The sequence below is a fragment of the Stenella coeruleoalba genome (assembly GCF_951394435.1).
Source record: "Stenella coeruleoalba genome assembly, chromosome: 16".
NCBI classification, from domain to species: Eukaryota; Metazoa; Chordata; class Mammalia; order Artiodactyla; family Delphinidae; genus Stenella; species Stenella coeruleoalba.
In genome coordinates this window covers 10,849,381-10,868,836 of record NC_137162.1, presented here as the reverse complement: position 1 = coordinate 10,868,836, position 19,456 = coordinate 10,849,381, and the positions used below count along the sequence as shown (strand labels likewise).

Here is a 19,456-nt window from a genome sequence, read left to right as displayed (position 1 = left end):
TCCCTGTAAAAGGTTCTGGAAGTGGGGATAGCAAGCATCCATGTCTTATTACTGATACAAAGGGAATGCTTTAAACATTTTACCATTAAGTATGACTTTTTTTTGGTAGACATTCTTTATCAAGGTTCTTTTATTCCTAGTTTGCTAAGAATGAATTTTGAGTTTTGTGCATCTGACAAGTTGGTATTTTTCCCTTTAATGTGTTAATGTGGTGATTAACTTTAAAAATATTAAACCAGTGTTAATTTCTACAATTAACCCACTTTGACAAAGATGTATTCCCCTTTTTACCTAGTGCTAGTCACTGTTATCAAACCAGACAGAAGTATAAAAAAGAAGTACAAGACTTACAGAATTCCCCAAAATGGTTGGAAGCTTGAAATATTCACTTCAGTGACTAACAAATCAAACATAAATGGGAAAATATATAAGACTTGAACAGCACCGTTAACAGGCTTCATTAAAATGAGCGTTCCCTCATTTTTAATTCTCTGTAAAGAGTCTGTGTAAGATGATTTATTTTCTTTTGGGGTGTCTGGCAGATATGCCCATAAAATATTTGGTCGTAGAATTTAAAATACTGAATCAGTTTACTTAAGGTTATAAAATTCTTGTGTTTTAAAATTTTTTTCTTGAGAAATTTTTGGTAATTTCTATTTATTTTTAGAACTTAGTTCTTTCACATAAACTTCCAAATGTATTGACAAAGTATTTCTTAATATCATTTGTTTTCAATTTATATCTGCATTATTCATCTCTGTATTACTTATATGTACTGTCTCTCTCTCTCCCCTAATTTTTTTTCGTGCTAATCTTGCCAGAGGTTAACCTATTAGTCTTTTCAATGAGCCAACTTTTGCTATGAGCCTCTTTACCACGTGTTTGTTTTATTTTTCGTTATTTCTTCTGTTACCTTTATTATTTCCCTCCATCAACTTTAAATGTATTCTGTTCTTTTGTGAATTTATTAAGTTAACTTAAATGCATTGCTTAATAATGCTAGTCTGTCTTCTTTTTCTAACTTAAACAATTTGTGCTATAAATTTTCCTATAAATGTTTCTTTAGCTACATTCTATAAGTTTTAATGAATATTTTCATTAAATTTACTTTTGAAAATTTTCTAGTTTTGATTTTTCTTCTGTGACTCATAAGTTGTTTAGAAGAGCTTTTTAAAAAAAAAAAACCCTAAACATGATTTTTTTCTTGTTATATTTTAAAAATGATTTATAGTTTAATTACTTTGTGGTCAGATAATGTGATCTGCAAAAATTATCAATCTTTTGATCTTGAGGCTAGCTTTGTGGCTTGGCATATGGTCAGTTTTCATAAGTATTCCATAATGGTTAGAAAGAATGTAAAGTTTTAAACTGCTGGAAATAAAGTTTTATATATGTCCATTGGATTAAGCTTGTAAATTGTGCTGTTCAAATTTTACATATCCTCTCTAAATTTTCTGTTTATGATTAATTAATGCTTAGTTTATACCATTAAAGTAGTCATATTAATTTATGCTTAATTTATTTAAATGCACATTAAAATTTTCCACTGTTAGAGTAGATGTTGTAGTTCTGTGGTCTTTGTAATTTTGCCCATTTTTGATTCCTATATTTTGAAGTGATGTGTAAACATAGTTTAGAATTGTCATACTTCCTATTATACTTTCTACGACTTTTATAATTAAGTCCATGACCATCTTTATTTCTAGTGCTGTTTTTTACAATAAAGAACGTTTGACTTTAATATTGAGGCCAGAGACTTCCCTGATGGCACAGTGGTTAAGAATCTGCCTGCCAATGCAGGGGACAAGGGTTCAATCCCTGGTCCAGGAAGATCCCACATGCCACGGAGCAACTAAGCCCGTACACCACAACTACTGAGCCTGTGCTCTAGAGCCTGCGAGCCACAACCACTGAGCCTGCACTCCACAGTTACTGAAGCCCGCGTGCCCTTGAGCCTGCATGCCACAACTGCTGAGCCCACACACTGCAACTACTGAAGTCTGCACACTCTAGGGCCCACGTGCCACAACTACTGAGCCCATGTGCTACAACTACTGAAGCCTGCACGCCTAGAGCCCGTACTCCACAACAAGAGGAGCCACCGCAATGAGAAGCCCATGCACCGCCATGAAGAGTAGCCCCTGCTCGCCACAACTAGAGAAAAGCCCGTGTGCAGCAATGAAGACCCAATGCAGGCAAAATATATATATATATATATTGAGGCCAACTTTCTATTGGTTAAAGTTTGCTTCTTGTATCTTTTTCTGTCCTGTAACTGTTTGTACTCTATTTTTTTATCTATATATTTTTTTAACTTTTACCTGGGGAGTTGTTTTCAATTATACTTACTGTTATTACTCATATATTAGGATTTATTTATATCATTCATTATGTACTGTCTCCTCTTCCTTCTTGCACCATTTTCATCTTCTCATTCCATTATTTTCCTCCTTTTGTTTGCAAGTTCTACCAAGCCTCTTGGTTAACACATGTAGTTAACAAAGTCTCAAATTAATTAATATTTTTGTTTTTCTTCTTCTGAGCAGCATAAAGACTTTAAATGCTTTAGCTCTGATAAATGCATTCTAATATATCTGGTAATTTTCTTTGGTGTTTAATTCTAGCCTGATTCTTCCTCTCTCTCCCCCAACAAAACCACCAACCTGTGCATAGTTTAAACATATACATAACATTCTCTTTTCCATCTCAGCCTTTCCGCTTTCTGCCAAAAATATATCCTTTAAATTTCCTTCTTTTGATATATCTTTTGTGGTAAATGCTCTGTTTTTGATTTTTCTGAATTTTCTTTGTTTGACCTCATTCTTGAAAGATAACTTTATTAGATATGGAATTCTTATTTGACAGTTTATGTCTCTCTCAACTTTTTCACCATATTATCCTTGTCACTCAGCCTCTCTTCATATTCTTCACCTCTCTCTCTCTCAGTCCTCCTCTCCCTCCCCCTCCCCTCCCGCTCCTTCCCCTCCTTCTCCTTCTCCTCCTTCTTCTTGTTTTTCCTCTTCAAGTGCATTCTGGAAGAATTTTGAACCTACCTTCCAATTTACTAATTCTCTATTCAGCTTTGTCTCACCTACTATTTAATCTATTTATTATTTAATCCTATTTTAAATTCAATACTCATTTTTTATTTACAGAAATTCTATTTGGTCTTTTTAAAAATCTGCTTCATTATTTTTTAGAATGCTTCTTCTTCATCCTTATTTTCATGCTTCCGTATAATTTCCTTAAACGTATTGCAAGTAATTACTTTATATTCTGTGCCTTATAAAGGTTGTTGTGAATATGTTTTTCCTTTATATGCCCTGGAATCTTTTGTGTTTTGAGTTTTCTTATGCTGGGCTTTTAATTTTTCCTAGAACTTTATTTTGGGGAGTATTTTGATATCTGGGTTGAAGATGCATTCCTCCAGAGAGCACTACCTACTCCAGGGCCATCCAAAATTAATTCTCCACTTTAGGTTTTTTGGGGACCATATGAGAAGCATGGATGGGACAGCAAAAACCTACAAGAGCTGTATTTATGAAATCTCTCCACACAGCAGAAAAATGGAGACAGCCAAATTTCCTTGCTGTTTCTTTCTGAAAATCAAGCTTCCTTTCTTACTTAATCTAAGGCCTTTAGGACCTAAGGTTTATTCAGGGGTCTTCTGTTATATTTTCCCACTTGGATAGGCCTGAGACTTTGTTTCTTTACTCCTGTGCCTCAGGGAGACATCAAAGTGAAGCTCAAGGTCTGCAGGTTTCCACAGACACACTCAGGGCACCGTCTGGCTTTGCTGTTTCCTGTGTCTAAGACCCTTGTTTGCCTTTCATTTTGGGAAACCTTGCTTTCAGTAATTCTTCTCTTAATGTCAACTCAGGGATAGGTTTAAAAGCTTGTTTCTTTGTTTTATATTTCATCCAACATTTAATTATTTCCATCAGGATATATAGCCTGCCACATCACTGGGAATAAAGTCTTGAGTTTGGAAATTTCTGGATAATTCTGTATGGGAAAAGAGGATTAAACTTGGGCTTAGAGGCGGTCAGATCTGGGCTCGAGACCAGCTTCAATATTTCTGGTTACCTGTTTCCTCAGCTTTACTAACACCTTCCATTTGTTTCTTGAATTTCTGTTTACAAAGTACTTTCACCAATACCATGTGTTTTGAGAGTTCGGTGATGTTGTTGTCCCCATTTGGTGAACAGATGAGACCACTTGGGGGGACACCACCCTGACCTGGAACCCAGATCTTCTAACACCTAGAAGAGTTCTCTTTTTGTTCTAATTTGTGCTGTCCTGGATGAAATGATTTAAAAGCCACCAGGGTGGATTCCACCTTGTTGTGTGGGGCAAGTCACTGCTTGGACACTGCCTTGACGGAGTTTCTGAGTCCACAACTGGCTTCTGGACGAAGTCCCTTGCTACCAACATCACAGGAGATGAAATGCCTTATATTTGCTTTCCAAAATTTAAATGGCCTTTCTAACTTAAAAAAAAATCCACAATTCTTGTATGAACATAAAACAAATCTTTTTTGAAGTAATAACAGGGGGAGAGACAGCCTTTGTGTACATTCGCTAAACGAAGCTCTTGTCCTGTTTATGATCAGTTTCCTTAGGGGTGTAAGTGAGAGATGAGCCTGGTTGGTCTTTGGTGATGGGAGTTTGGTGTCAGAGAAACAAGGATGTGGGGGAAGGTTGGGAAGCCACCTGATCGGCCACCATGTCACCTGGGGCTTCAGTCCTGGGACTGGTGGTGCAGTTTTCTTCAGTAACCAAAACACTGACCTAGCCTAACGTAGGGCAGAAATGTGAAGTCCATTTGTCTTCCCCTTTTCCATTTACGCAATATTGGGAAGGTTTGATTGGGCTGTGTGGTCAGCACCCATCACAGGCTGCCCTGGTAGTCAGCGTTTGAGCCAACTACCTTGGAGGTGGTATAGATCTTTTTTTTTTTTTTTTTCAAGTAGATGATGTACTTTTTGGTAGATCTTCTTAATGCTTAGCCCATTTACAGTCTGTGTCAAAAACCCAGTCTTCCTCCTGTGTTTCTTCTCTCTTCCATCACACTACTGTCACACTCACAGTGCTTCTGACGCCAGATGTGCAGGGCTTTCCCCACCAAGCAATTCTCTGCTGGGCGTCCTACAATTTAACTCATTTCCAACACTCTCTATCTGGAGAGAGCCTCAGATCCCACAGGTGAAGGGCGCAGTCCCACCAGGCTGCCTGCATTTCAGGCTCCAGTCACAACTCCAGGTTTTCACTTGTGTTTCTGATCAAGCAGCTGCAAATCTGAGGTTCCCATGACCCCCTCCTCCGGTTTGATTAATTTGCTAGAGCAGCTCACAGAACTCAGGGAAACACTTCCTGACATTTACCATTTTATTAAAGGATTTGATAAAGGATGCAGATGAGCAGCCAGAAAAAAAGATACATACGGTGAGGTCTGGGAGAGTCCTGAGCATAGGACATTGTGTCCCCATGGAGTTGGGGTCACCCTCCCGGTACATGGATATGTTCACTAACCTGAAAGCTCTCTGAATCCCCTACTTTTGGGATTTTTGTGGTGGCTTCATCATGTCGGTCTGATCATTCATGAACTGTTTCTAGTCCCCCTCCCCTCTCTGGAGAATGGGAGATGAAAATTCCAAGCTTCTAATCATGGCTTGGTCTTTCTGGTGACCAGCAAGCACCTCTCCAGGAGCCCCCAGACTCTGCTCAGTAGACCAAAAGGTACTCTTCGTGCTCTTACCACTTAGGAGTTTACACAGATTTTAGGAGCTCTGTGCCAGGAACCAGGGGCAGAGAGCAAAATATATATTATATATATTTTTTCTATTATTTTGCACATTCCCTTCCTGTTCAGGCTGAGATCCCCAATCAAGGCTGCTAGGGGCAAGTTAGAAGGGTTGTTTTCCCTGAGAAATCATACTGCAGGTGATACAACATTTCACAAAAGGCAGATGTCGTTGAGGCCGCTTCCTTAGAAGACAGCTAGGCAGTAGCAGTCATTAAGACTTCCAGAGTTTCTCCTGGAGACCGTAAACCCCATGGAGAGGCTAATCAGATGAGCATACTGGGCAAATTAATGGCTACTGCCTTTTTAGTTGTTTCTCAAATGTGTACCTTACTATTCAAATCTCGCCATCAAATTTATGCTCTGCTAAGGCCGTTGGTCAGAGGTAAGATAAAGTTATTTCCCATTAAAGTGTATCTTTATCTGAATCCTGCCCATGCTTTTATCAGCTCCCCTAACAGTGTTATGGAAAAAGGTGATTTCTCCCTTTTGAAGGCTTACTCTTATATTTATGTTTCAGGTCATTGTGGCATATAATCAAGACTGAAAAAAAGCAAAAGCTGTCCTGGGGATTTAGACCTTCAGTAGATTAGGATGTTGTGATATGCAGAATCACATCCCATCGTGGTGACTGTTCTTAGCTCTCTCTAGCGTGAGGAGTAATATTTATGATTCCTAATAAGAATTTTTCATCAGTCAGCATAGGGTGGATGCGGGGAGCCAAAGTGGCTTCTGTCATTTAAAAACCCTTAATCCTCCTCAGCGGATGCTTTGCTGCTTCCCAGGATTGGTGCTTCCGGGGCTTGACAAAAGGACCACCATCTTCTTCTCCTCAAGTCAGTTTCTTTCCCTACCACTCGTGCTTCCTCTGCACTTCTCGCACATTGTGCCTGGGTTGGTTCTTTTTTTTTCTTTTTCAGAACAAAATCCTCTTTGGAGATGCAGACTGGGGTTATGCAAGGAATTTGTAGTCTGCTTTACTCTGTTTGTATTTCCTGCCTCTCACATTTGCTTTCAGACTAATTATGAGCTTTTTGCTACCTTCTCCTTTTCCCCATTGCTCCTTCCTTATTAAACAAGGCTGAGCGGTCCTTTCCATCATGAGATGGAAATCTCGTCTGGCTCAGGTGGCTGAAGAATCCCCCTGCCTAGAAACAGGGAATGGAGGACGTGACCTTTCATGGCCATATAATGTCTTTCTGTCCCCAAGGACCTTGGCCTTTTGCCAGAGTACTTAATTGAGTGAAGTTATGTTTGTGAAAGAATAAATAGTCTCTACCATTTATATATTCATTCTGTCACCGTGTTTTGCTGACTTCTCCTCGCAGGCAGTGTGCTGGGTCCTAGGGCGTCAACAGTGACCCTGATAGTCACATGCCTACAGGGGCTATAAAACAAACAGGCAGTTAACGTTGCTATAACTACAACTATGCTAGGAAAATCTGTGATTTTTTTCTCTATTTAGAAACAATTCACAATTTCTTAAGGACTGCATTAACCTTCGGTAGGTAATTTGACCTGAGCCTCCATTTCTCACCCATGTAACAGGCCCAACTTCTACATCATTGTGTTGTTCTAGGGATGCAGTGAAGCCAGGTAATGAAAGCTTCCTAGCACAGTCTGGCAGATGGAGGCTCTCAATGACTGATGGTTTTGTTGTCCTTTTGATGGAACACTCCTGGTACCTGGTAAACAGTTTCCACTTTTCTTCTTTTCTTGTTCATTGAAACAGCACTCCACCTGCCCTTCCTTCAGACCCTTAGAATCTCGTGTTGCTTCCCTTTCTGTAGCTTCTTAAATTTTTCCCCAGTATTTAGCCCAGATATCTGGGAGGTGGCTGTTAGTCTCTGGAGAACAGAGGGACTCCTGCTCTGAAGGCTCTGGGAGGATTCTGGGGTCATCCTCATAGGATGAGCCCAGGGAAGTGTGTGTGTGTGTGTGTGTGTGTGTGTGTGTGTGTGTGTGTGTGTGTGTGTGTGTGTGTGTGTTACACACACCGTATGTCTGGAGGGTGGGCTGTGATAAGGAAGAATTCAATGAGGGCCCAGCTCACCTCCCTCTCTCACGTTATCCTGAGCCAGTGAAGTTCCGAGCCTGACCCTAACCCTTCTCCTCCGTTGGATGCAGCCCTGTCTTCTTCCGTTGTGAAACCTCCCCTGATTATCAGGTCTGTAGCCATTCATTCAGTGTGTACATTTATTGAGCACCTAGTGAGTGCAGGCACAGGGTACACAGCCTCTGCCCTCGCAGAGCTGAGAATCTAGTGGAAGGGAGATAGATGCTAGACAATCACATAAATGAAAAGAGTGGTGCTAAGTGTTACGAAGGACAGGTGCAGAGGGCAGTCAGAGCCTGTTACACCTGCTGGTGGGGCCAGGGAAGGCCTCTGAGGAAGTGACATTTAAAGAGACTTGCAGGGTGAGTAGGAGTTTGTTAGGCAGAAAAGGGATGCTCATCACTGTGTTTCCTTAGAGCCCTGAAGAGTACACATCATCTGGTCCAGTTTTCATATTACCCTTCATGTCATTAATTTGTTCATTCACTTGTCTTTATTGAGCACCAATGATGTGCCTGGCACTGTTCTTGATGTGAAGGATATAATGGCAACAGACACAGACACCATCTTGGTGTCTTGGTCATGGAGCCATTCTGGTCCGTGGAACTCACATGCTTGTTATCTTTGTATGTGCATTTGTTTTGTTTCCTCTTCCATGTTCTCAGATGCACTGTGGGGAGGTAGCATGGTTTTGAGAAAGAGCATAAGTAGAAAAAACAGGTGAAAGGGAAAAGAGATCAGATTTTAACTTAGGGCCTAAGGCGTGCCAGGCGCTTTGTCCAGTATGCCATGGACACTCTATCGTTGGTTCTCTCAATTGCTCTGTGGACAGCTGTTGACTTATAGATGGCAAGGCTGAACTTCAGGAGTTAAGCTCCTCTCCTTAGGTCACACAGGTAGGAGGTGATGGGGTCAGGTCGCCTACCTGGGTCCATCCAGCTGGGCTACAAGAGCACTTCTTACCTGTGCTCAGTCCCTACTTCACCTCTGCCTCACTGTAGGTTCTCAGTTCATTTTACATCTCTGTGGTTGTATCCACTAGGTCTTCTTGGCTACCTTCAGTGGGCCAGGATGGTTCTCTCCATCCCTCTGGATCAGGCGGTCAAGTGGTGTTGACTTCAACAGCCTCAAACTCTGCCTGCCTCCCCCAAGGAGCTTAGGACCCCCCCCATTCTCCTTTGTCCCAGCTCCTTACCAGCTGAAAGATTTAACTCTTGTTAAATCTTAAGGCTGATGGTACCAGAGTAAGTCATTCTACCTGAGGCTGTTGGCCACTCTGACCTGCCTGGAATCACAGACAGCTCTACTGCAGGGATGAATAAACTTAACCCCCCACCCTTGGATTATATCAATTGCAATGGACTCTTGTTTTTAAAAGAAATTTTAGAGGAATCATTGGCGTGAAATTCAGAAGATTTCTGGGATTTTGAGAATTCTCTTCATTCCAGCCAAGATAGACTTTTTGTCTCCTACATCAGAGCAAAACAATTGCATTACTGCTGGATTAGAGAGAAGGAGAGACTTAAAAAAAAAATCACTGTGGGTACTGAGTCTGTTCTGTAATATTATCAGAATTTCCCCTCGAAATTATAACTCTGGTTCGGTAGCTACATCAGATGCTAATGATCTTCTGTCAGTCATTTCATGAGGAATAATAACTGGCTTTCCTGTTCGGTTGAATGAGTTAGGCTACAGATGCACTGTGGACCCACGTTCTAAGATTTGTAGCGATCTTCTTTCATCCTTTTTTGAAAGTGAAATCTCTTAATCAGTAACTTAGAATGTTAATGAATATAGCTTGTCATAAAAAAGAAAACAGAACGGGCATCTTAGCTAGAATGAGCTATGCATTGAGAAACTATGAAACTGAAACTATGAATGAGAAACTAATCCTCTTAAGGGATTTGGGGCCACAGGGACATAAAAATAGGTTTCAACACAGTGAAACTTGGAATCGTAGAAGCAAGCTATGCGATGATGGGTCATGTAGCATAAGAATGGCCTGCTGGTTGTCTGACGCTCTCATCTGAGAGCTTCAGGCGTCTGCAGAGTGGGGTGGGAACAGTATCTCCGCTGGCTCCTTTAAGTTTGTTCATTTGACCAGCTAAGATCATTTTACATCTGCTGAGGGCCACGGGGGCTGCAGAATTGTGAGAGGCTGAGAACCCAGTTCCAGAATTCTCTGTGAGCAAGCATGCAGTTATGTAACTGAAGAGCTGCAGATTGCAAGAGTGGAGCTTGTGAAGGCTTTTCTTTGAGGATGGAACTTTACAGAACCAGGCCGGGTACAGCAGGAGCATGGCAGCTGCGGCAGCCAGCAGTGTTAGGAGAGCGATCACCCGGCGCCCAGTAAGGACGCTAAGCATGTCACAGGTCCTCCTGAACGCATCCTCAAGATGGCTTTGTGGGTTGAGTGCTACTAACCCCACTGCGCAAATGAGGAAACTGAGGCCCCCAGAGATGAGCTCACATGGGAGAAAGTGGCAGAGTTGAGTCCACATATGCTCGGTTTGCCCGAAAAGCCCGCTTTCTTCAACAGCGCACAATACTCCCTCCGGCTGAATGGATTATTCAATCCTCAAATCTCCTGTGTAACTTAATTTGTTGTTGTTATTGGTTTAAACAGAACCACCCCAAACTTATCGAGTGCTTCTTTGCTCTAGTGTGAAGAGAAGGGATGAATTGGTGTGCGTCATGCTCAGCGCAAGCTTAGGAGGTCATTTAAACAGTGGACCGTTAGCACCGGAAGGCAGGTGAGCTCTCGAGTTGGCAGCCTGCAGACCCAGCCCCCAGCCCTGCCGGCCCGTGGATGAGTTCATTTGGTCTGTACTGTATTCATTTCTGATGAGTTGTTAATATTTAAAATGGAGACATTTCCCATAAATATCAGGGTTTCCTTCTTCTGTTACAAGATCAAAACTTCTGAGAACACTGAGCCCGTGTGGCAGACACCAGCTTGAGCAGAGGTGGGGCTGCACCTTTAAACAGGCAGGTGTTCCCCAGTTTGCCCCAGTCCTCACTACTCTCAGATGTCTCCCAACAGCAAGGCCAGGTATTAGTTGCCATTTATAATCACAAATGAAGCATTAATTTTTTCTGGAAGTGAAGTACTTCCTGGATCTGAGCGTCTAGAAATAGAACCCGGGAGGGTTTTCTGTTGCAAAAAAAATTGACTCAACATCCAACTACTACTAATGTTCCCCATCTGCCTGGCTCCCCCGGGCGTGATGTGGTGGCCACTTGTGGTTCAGCCTCTTATTTTGCAGAGCAACCTGAAGCCCAGAGAGGGAAAGCAACTTGTCCAAGATCGTGCATTCAGTTAATGGCAGAGCCAAGGTGGGAACCTGGATCCCTGACTCCCAACAGCCCTGTCCTGCTTGTCAGGGTCTGCAAAGTGCTGACTAGGCATGCTTGTTCCCACATCCTTGGTTTTGGGTGGTCTTGTGGAGATGCACTGGCAAACTCAAAACACCCTTCAACATGAAAAGTTACTCAACCGCCTGGTATTGCCCTTCTCCCTCTTGGAAAAGAAAATACTAACTCTTTGAGGATCATATAATGAAAAATTTGTACAACCGCATTAGAACACAATTCCATTTGTGGTGCCAGGAATTATCAGTTTGTCTGGGGAAATTCATTATAATTAGCAGAAGTGAAAAATACAACACGAAAAGCTGGGTCTGTCCCGATTCTTATCTCGTTTGCTTTTAAAGCTTTTTTCTTTGGTGCTGGTTTTCTTATTTCTTGCAATCCTTGGGGTCCAAACCTCTTCCACTTGGTTGAAAAGTCAACTGAGGAGGAAAAAGCAAAACAACATTCTTTCACCTAAGCTGTCTCAGTAAATAGACCTTTCTTTGCAAAGGGAATGTTGTAAACCTGTGACAATTCATCTATGCAGCTGGAGAGAAGAATCAGTGATTTCCTTTCAGAATCACTGGGCAGGCAGATAGACCTGTTAATGCGACACGCCTGGCATCACCACCTGGACCAGCAACTGGTACTGTGATGCTTTGCTTATTGACTCTTCATTGATGACAGCCAAGTGAGCACTGAAAATGCCAGAAACAGGGTGGGGAAGCCACACTCTTTCATCTGCTTCCTAGTTTAGAGGCTCCAAGAGCATCTTTACTTTTCACAGCCAGATCAACATAGAAATATTTACAATCAGCTGCTTCCAGCCAAGAAAACCTGCTACAAGCTCTGAAAGGAAGGGGCATATGCTCTTCCCACCATCACCATGAGTGCTTGTGTGTGTGTGTGTGTGTGTGTGTGTGTGTGTTCTAAACTCTGTTCTACCCCTGAAGAGGTAGACTCAGTTTTCTCTCACACCACTGGCTTGGGACTGTTCTAATCATATTTCTGTTAATAATGTTAGCAAAATATGAATGCATTTATCCTGTTTTATAATCCCGATCTTCCAAAATGTCCAGTGCTCTGCCTGCATCTTTGCCCAATTCTCAGTTTTATTTCCTAATCACGCTGGAAGCAAGGACCGTGTTTCAGGGGGAAGACGGTCACTTGGAACGAATGTCATCTCACCTGCCCCTCACTAGCATAAAAACTTCTACAGCCCCTCAGGGTCTCAAATGCATGTTTCTTTGAGAAGAGAAGAGGGTGGTGTTTGGCTAGAATTGGAAAGAAGTTCTTTAAAAACCTTCTGTTTTCTTTTTCTCCCAGTTGAACTTGAATCTGAGCCTTGGTAAGTCCCAGGATCTCAGAGCTGGAAGGCTCATGGGAGATTACATGCTGGTCCCAAACCCCCAGCCTCACAGGAGGAAGTGGCAGAAAAACTGGGGGATCCTATGAATTCAGGATGGTTTGATAGAGCCTAATTCTTATTCAGTTGGTATTTGGGAAAGCAGGAATTTTGACAAAGCGCCTGAGCTGCCCACAGCTGGGACGTGCCTCCTGGGCCAGAAGGAAGTGCCTCAGAAGCCCTTTGCCAAAGGACATCATGCTGGTTCAGTAACTGTAGGAGTATCAGTGAGAAAGTGACAAGCGTAAGGTCTAGCATGGAATCCGAGTCTCTCATGTCAGCTAGACAAGGGTGCACAGTGCTGCTTTAAAGGTGCTGCCCGGAGGCCCAATAGGATGTGAGACTGGCTGCTGCTGCTTGCCCACGTGATCCAGGCTGTTGAACGCAGCCTTTAAAATGCCTTTGAATTCCTCCTCCTTTTCAAAGAAGTAGATGCTTCTCCAGTTTGGAGGACCTGCAGCGTGGGCCCCACTGAGCAGGAGAGAACATGCTTTACCTGCTCTCCAAAGAATGAGCCACAGCCTCACTGTCAAAACTGGCCAAATTTGAGTTCCTGGGGGCAAGGAGGTGACCGGGTGGAAGCTGAGGGTCTGGCCTCAAACCACCTGCCCCAGGACTTGACCTTGGAGGGTTTTCAGCGGCCCCTTCTCTTGTCCATCTTGTGAATATGCCCAGAGGCTCAGGGCTGTTGGCTGCTGAGCCGGGACTCATATGTCTTAAAGTCTCCAAACCATTTTTTATGGGGACACATACAAATTCCTGCTCAACATCCCCTCTATGCTCATTGACCTTCTTTTTAATGAGACTTCTTTTCCCAAGAGATGACAACTTGGCAACACCCAGGGCTGCCTCTTCTCTGATTCAAATCTTGGAAACTTTCATCCATAACCCTACAAAGCCCCAGGGCAGATCTTTTAGGCTCGCCACATTCAATGTACAGTCATCCCTCAGCATCCTTTGGGGAATGGTACCAGGAGCCCCACAGATACTCAAATCCATGGATGCTCAAGATGCTTATATAAATGGAGTAGCAGTAATTAGGTGGGTAGACTGCTAAACTGTCAGATTTGAACGAAGTCCGTTACTCCTCCTGTAAGAGCTCAGAATGAGGCCGGTACCCATCAGAATCAAGTGTCCAGCCCTCCCCCACTCTGTTACCTCAGGGCAGAGTGTGAACGAAAAGCAGAGACAGAGCAAAGTGGGTGAGGATGGGCAATTAAGAACCCGTTGCACTTGCTAGGAGGGTGATGGCCAAATGGGGCCGCTTTGGACACCCTGTAAATCATTTAATGCCCTTCATCATAGCAGACAGTCCAGAACAGGCCTGGGCAATGCAGTTGGCGCCTAGTTTTACTTTAAACAGAATATTCAGTATATGTTGGCACTGCTTCCTGTTTGAGCACAAATCATTATTCAGAAATGTTTAAGGGCTTCATTTTTATTCCTGAGATAAACCTGGCTTAATATCCTGTTTAAAAACAAAAATACTCTGTTACTTGTTTAATTTGATTGCTGAGAAAGTTCTGCTTTGGTACAAGCTTGTGTTCATACTTGGGGAACCCCGTTTAAGAAGACATATTATTATCAGAGATAATTTGTTAAAGTTGCAGGTTATTCATTTTTATGTACTATAACCATGATTATCTTGAACCTACAATTTAGGCTCTTGCTTTTTTCTCTTAACATCGTGTCCTAAGTATTGTCTGTAGTGCTACATAGTCACAGTAATTTCCATGGTTGCATCATAATCCGTTGAATGGAAATATCCCAGTTCTTTATCTTTACATTTTCCCATAATTATAAATAACTTTGAGCAGAATATCTTCTAGATTTCTCTATAGTTTTGTATTATTTCCTGAAGATGGACTCTCAGAGATGTTGTGTAACGAGGATGAATGTGCTGTAGGCCAGACCTTCTCAGACTTTGGGGCACACACAGCTCGCTTGTGGATCTGGTGAAATACGGATTCTAACTCAGTAGGTCTGGGGTGGGCCTGACATTCTGTATTTGTGACAAACTCACTGATGCCGAGGCCGCTGCTCAGGTTTCAGACAGTCTCTTAAATCCTTGGTGTTATGACGTTAGACCCATTCTACCAAATCTACCAAATCACCGTGCGGTCTGGTTACCTAGGAGCTCTGCCCCTCAGGCCTCAGGAGTATTTTCTCATCAAGAGAAAAGTTTTGAATAGGCTGGTGTCTAGAGAAGGTGGGAGCTGTAGCCCCTGCCTTCAACAAAAGCATCTAAACTCACTCCTGGCTGCCTTTAGACTCACCTGGGGAGGACTTCCCTGGCAGCGCAGTGGTTAAGAATCTGCCTGCTAATGCAGGGGACACGGATTCGAGCCCTGGTGCGGGAAGATCCCACGTGCCGTGGAGCAACTAAGCCCGTGCGCCACAACTACTGAGCCTGCGCTCTAGAGCCCGCGAGCCACAACTACTGCGCCCACATGCCACAACTACTGAAGCCCACACGCCCTAGAGCCCGTGCTCCACAACAAGAGAAGCCACTGCAATGAGAAGCCTGCGCACTGCAGTGAAGAGTAGCCCCCACTCGCCGCAACTAGAGAAAGCTGCGTGCAGCAACAAAGACCTAACGCAGCCAAAACTAAATAAATAATTAATTGTTTTTAAAAAATAGAATCACCTGGGGAGTCCCCCCCCCCCACCCACACACACACACACAGGCACGCACGCACGCACACCACTAAGGTCCACTCCAGACCAGTGCAAACAGACTGTCTGACAATGATACCTGGCTACCAGTAGTTTTGAAAGCTTCCCAGGTTTTAAAGGTGACTCCGTGTGTAGCCGGGGTTGAGGACCGTTGTTCTAAGCCCACAGAAGACCCACCTTACTCACTGAGTTCAACTGTGGTTTAAACCTGACTGGATGGAAAGCTTGGGGTTCACCTACTACCCCCGACTCCACACTTTTGACAATGGATTCAGCACAGCTATGAGTTGTCTTTGCAATTCTAAAAATTAATAACCATAATCTGTAAGAGAAAATAAGGAATTTGTCATCATTGGTTTCTCTGTCAAACTCACTTCTCCACAGCACTTGCTGTTCCAGCTTTACTGAGTGCCACCAAGCCAGAAATCCCTTACTTTCCCTCCCCCTCCAAAGCTATGCTGTCACCACAGTCATTTGTTTTGCATGCACTCTTTTTTCTTGTAGAAATCAACACATTGTATTAAAACTCTCTATTAGCGTGGCCATCACCTTCATTCAGACCGTGAGCCCCTTGAGACCAGATATAGACTCTGAGGCTTCTTTTTATTCCCCCCCACCTTGGTCAGTGCCTGTCTAGCACACAGTAGACACCCATTAAGTCATTGTTGAATGAATGAATGAATGAAATAGAATAGATTTTGATCACATGCGAGCCTGGAAGGTCATCCTCATTGTTGACCTATTCTCATTCTCATACCAGCGTGGTTCTAGCAAGAGCACAGATTGCCTAGATGGTGCCTGGTGCCAACATGGCCTTGGCCCTGGTAGTGTGCAAGATGGCAGACAGAACGCTCAGGGTGCCCTGTTCCCTGCTGCTTCCCGCCTGCTAGAGTAACACCTGCTGTTTCTCTTCGGCAGTTGCCTTTTCGGGACTCGGCTTCACGACGTTTTACTTGGCTGGCAAGCTGCACTGCTTCACCGAGAGTGGGCGGGGGAAGAGCTGGCGGCTCTGTGCTGCCATCCTGCCCCTGTACTGCGCCATGATGATCGCCCTGTCCCGCATGTGCGACTACAAGCATCACTGGCAAGGTGAGTTCCTGCCTGGGGCCCGCCCAGGCCTTGGGCCGTCTGCCCCTCTCCTGCAGGGAAGCGGGGAGACATACACCTGCTGGGGAGAGGTAAGTGCCCACTGTGAGAAGCCAGAGTAGGCTGAAATGACAGAGCAGACACAGTTTTAAAGAAAATGCGCCTGTTCAGATGAGTTCTGGCCTTCACACTGTCCTTGCTGGGGACAGAATCGGAGTTCCTCCCCCTCCTTCATGCTCCAGTAGACCCCTCAGGTCCCGCTAGGATGGCAGGCGCTCAGTCACAGACTCAGAGGGACTCCCTGCTGGACCCCTGGCCTCCATCTCAGACGTGATGCCCGGTGGTTGTTGGCTCCTTTCCATCTCAGATCCATCCCACAAGGACATATCTGTCACCATGTCCAGGCCAGGGATGGATGCCAGCAGCCACTGCAAGGCTGAGTGAGGCTTACCTGTGTGTATCAGTCCTGGGGAATCTGTGCAAAGTCAAAATAACACAGAACAAGTGAGGGGCTTGTTCCTGGAATAAAACTAAACCATGCCACGCGCCTCTGCAGATCGGCTGCAGCTCTCAGCTTGACTGGAACACAGTAGCATCTGCCACTGCAAGAACGGGAGCAGAGGCAGAGGCGATGTCCACAGGATGTGTGGCCTCTGGGAGCGCAGGGTCTAGGGCTGTGTTTCCCAAAGGCCGATCCTCAGATCACCTGGACCAGGCCGCTCTGAGCTAGGAGCTGGATTCTTGGGGGTGGGTCTGGAGTGGCGGCCAGGAATCTGCATTGTTAACAAGCCAGTTTGTTAATTCTGATGACATCTGAGAATTACCGTGGAGAGCTCCACTGTGTCCGCTTTCAGCAAACGCACTGAATTAAATGCGCCTAATCCAGCTTCCCTGGACGAGTGGCCTCTTCTGCGATTGGTCTGTGGCCTCCACCTCCTCTTCCCTTCCTGTCTTCCTACTGTCAGCAGGCGCCATTCCCCTCCTCCCCCTTTTCTGACCGCCCTCTTCTCACCTCTTCCCAGGTGTTCCAGTAGTAGTGAGGCGACAGTTGAGGCTAGAGGTGAGGGGAACTCCTAGTTGGAGGTGCCTTTGCCCCACCTTCTCCGGAAGCCTTCTGCTCCGTCTCTGGCCTCAGCTCCACCCTCCACCCTCCTGGAACTCACGTTCTGGGTGTCATGAGCCTCCAGCTTCAGCCTGGCGGGTGAAGGGGGAAAGGGAGACTGATGCGCGGTCTGGACAGGTGGAGGCATCAAGCACTGATGGGGGTCTTGAGGCCATGCTGATGGGGGCAGTCAGTCGAGGCCCATCAGGCTGGACCCGGAGCCCTCCCTTGTTCTCTGCTTTTATCAGTGACTTGGATGAAGTTCTGGATACATGAGACCATGTAATGAGAGAGGGGCAGGGAGAGGATCGCTGAGCCAACAGCACAAGGGCATAACCATTGCACCCTTGGAACTAGGAATATTTTCCAACAGAATCATTGTGGCGCGTATGATTAGGGCATTTCCCCATGAGAACTGTTATGGGCTAGATGGCATTTCACGGACCGCTTCTCATTTATCCTTGTAAACTGTAGTTTCTTCTTCTGAACATGGGAACAATAATCCCCCGATATTTCCCAGAGCCGTTTCACAGGCTGAATGAAATAATGGATCTGAGTGTACTTTGTAAATGAAAATGTATTGCACCAATGTGAACCGGTATGTCGTTGCTTAGAGCATCATTTCTAAAGAAGGATGTGTGTGTTTCCCAAACCACTGATTTCGAGGTGGACATGCTTTTGGAACGTGGTCTGTTTGTAAGCCGTGAATCCCTGGCTTCCCCTTTTATTCAGCCACTTAGGACCTGAGAAATGATTAAGGGTTTTAGACTTGAAGAGATTTTGGCTTCATCTTGGAAGGTAGTAAGAGCTTTTGGGTAGTGATCTTGTCTTGAAAACCTAAGACGTGAGGTTGGCCTCTATTAAATGCTCTTTTGTTACTCATTACCGAGCTGCGGCTGGCGTGTCATGAAAGGATGAAGGATCACAGCTCTTGGCTTTGGGGAAATGCTGGACTCCTGATGCAGCTGGTGCACTCGAGGCCTGCTGGCAACAGGGCTTCACACCCATTCTATCCAACTGGCACAGAAAGGAACTTGGAGCAGTAGAGGGAGAATATTAATGCTCTGTGGGCTGGTGGGAAAGCAAAGCAAGAGAATCTATGATCAGTGATGTTTAGGGCCATACTTGGGATGGGGGGGGCAAGCCAAAATTGCATCATGGTAGACTCCTGCCAAAACTGAATGTACCTCAGTTGGTACAGGTCATGGGTGTGGCCCAGCTATCCATTCGGCTGTGCCATCGTCTGTTCAGTTTGTACCCAGGAGTCAGCCAGGAGTGGAGCGTGCCTTTCCTGGGATCCTCTAATGGGCTCCGAGTCAGGCTTATTTCACCTGAATTCCCCTTTATGAGGCCATCCGTCACTGTCTATACCAGTGGTCTCAGTGGGGGCAACTGAATCTCCCAGGGGACATTTAGCAATGACTGGAGACATCTTCGCAAGTAGAGGTGGTGTCTGTGGTGGGTGCTACTGGCATCTCGTAGGTAGAGGCCAGGGATGCTACTAAACATCCTACAGTGCACAAGACAGCACCTTCCCCACAGCCCCGAATGTCTGTTGCTGAGGTTGAGAAAGCCTGACCTGTAGCCACATCTCAGCTCCATCTTTCTTTCCCTTATTACGTCTTAAGAAGACGCAATGTTCAGTGAGTGGGAAATTGTATTCATTCAACACTCACTTATTAAGGGAGAAATCAAAGAGGCTGCCAGGGTTTCCAGAAGGGATGGATAGTGAGGCCTTCGACTGCTGTGCAGGTGGGTGTTTGAGGCAGGATGCCCGACCGCGATTAATAAGTTGTTGCTCTTTGGTGGACTGAGGTGTCCAGTGCCCGTGGGCGGGGGTCATCTGTCATGATGAGAATTCACGGGGAGACCCACAGGCAGCAGCACAACCTGAGAACCTCTCATTATAGACTTTAGTTAACAACATTAATATTACGAGACTTTTATGACTCCATTCCAATTTTGATTTAAGCAACTG

The 19,456-nt window shown here is 44.6% G+C and overlaps 1 protein-coding gene across 14 annotated transcripts in view; it reads left to right on the top strand.

Annotated features, from left to right (window-relative positions):
- PLPP4 (phospholipid phosphatase 4) overlaps positions 1 to 19,456 on the top strand; it is a 491,600-nt gene that overhangs the window by 374,131 nt on the left and 98,013 nt on the right. For all 14 annotated transcript variants that reach the window (XM_079900490.1, XM_079900497.1, XM_079900493.1 and 11 more), the window contains one exon: positions 16,209 to 16,379. In XM_079900490.1, the coding sequence (XP_079756616.1) occupies positions 16,209 to 16,379 (171 nt within the window). The remainder of the gene's footprint in view (positions 1 to 16,208; positions 16,380 to 19,456) is intronic.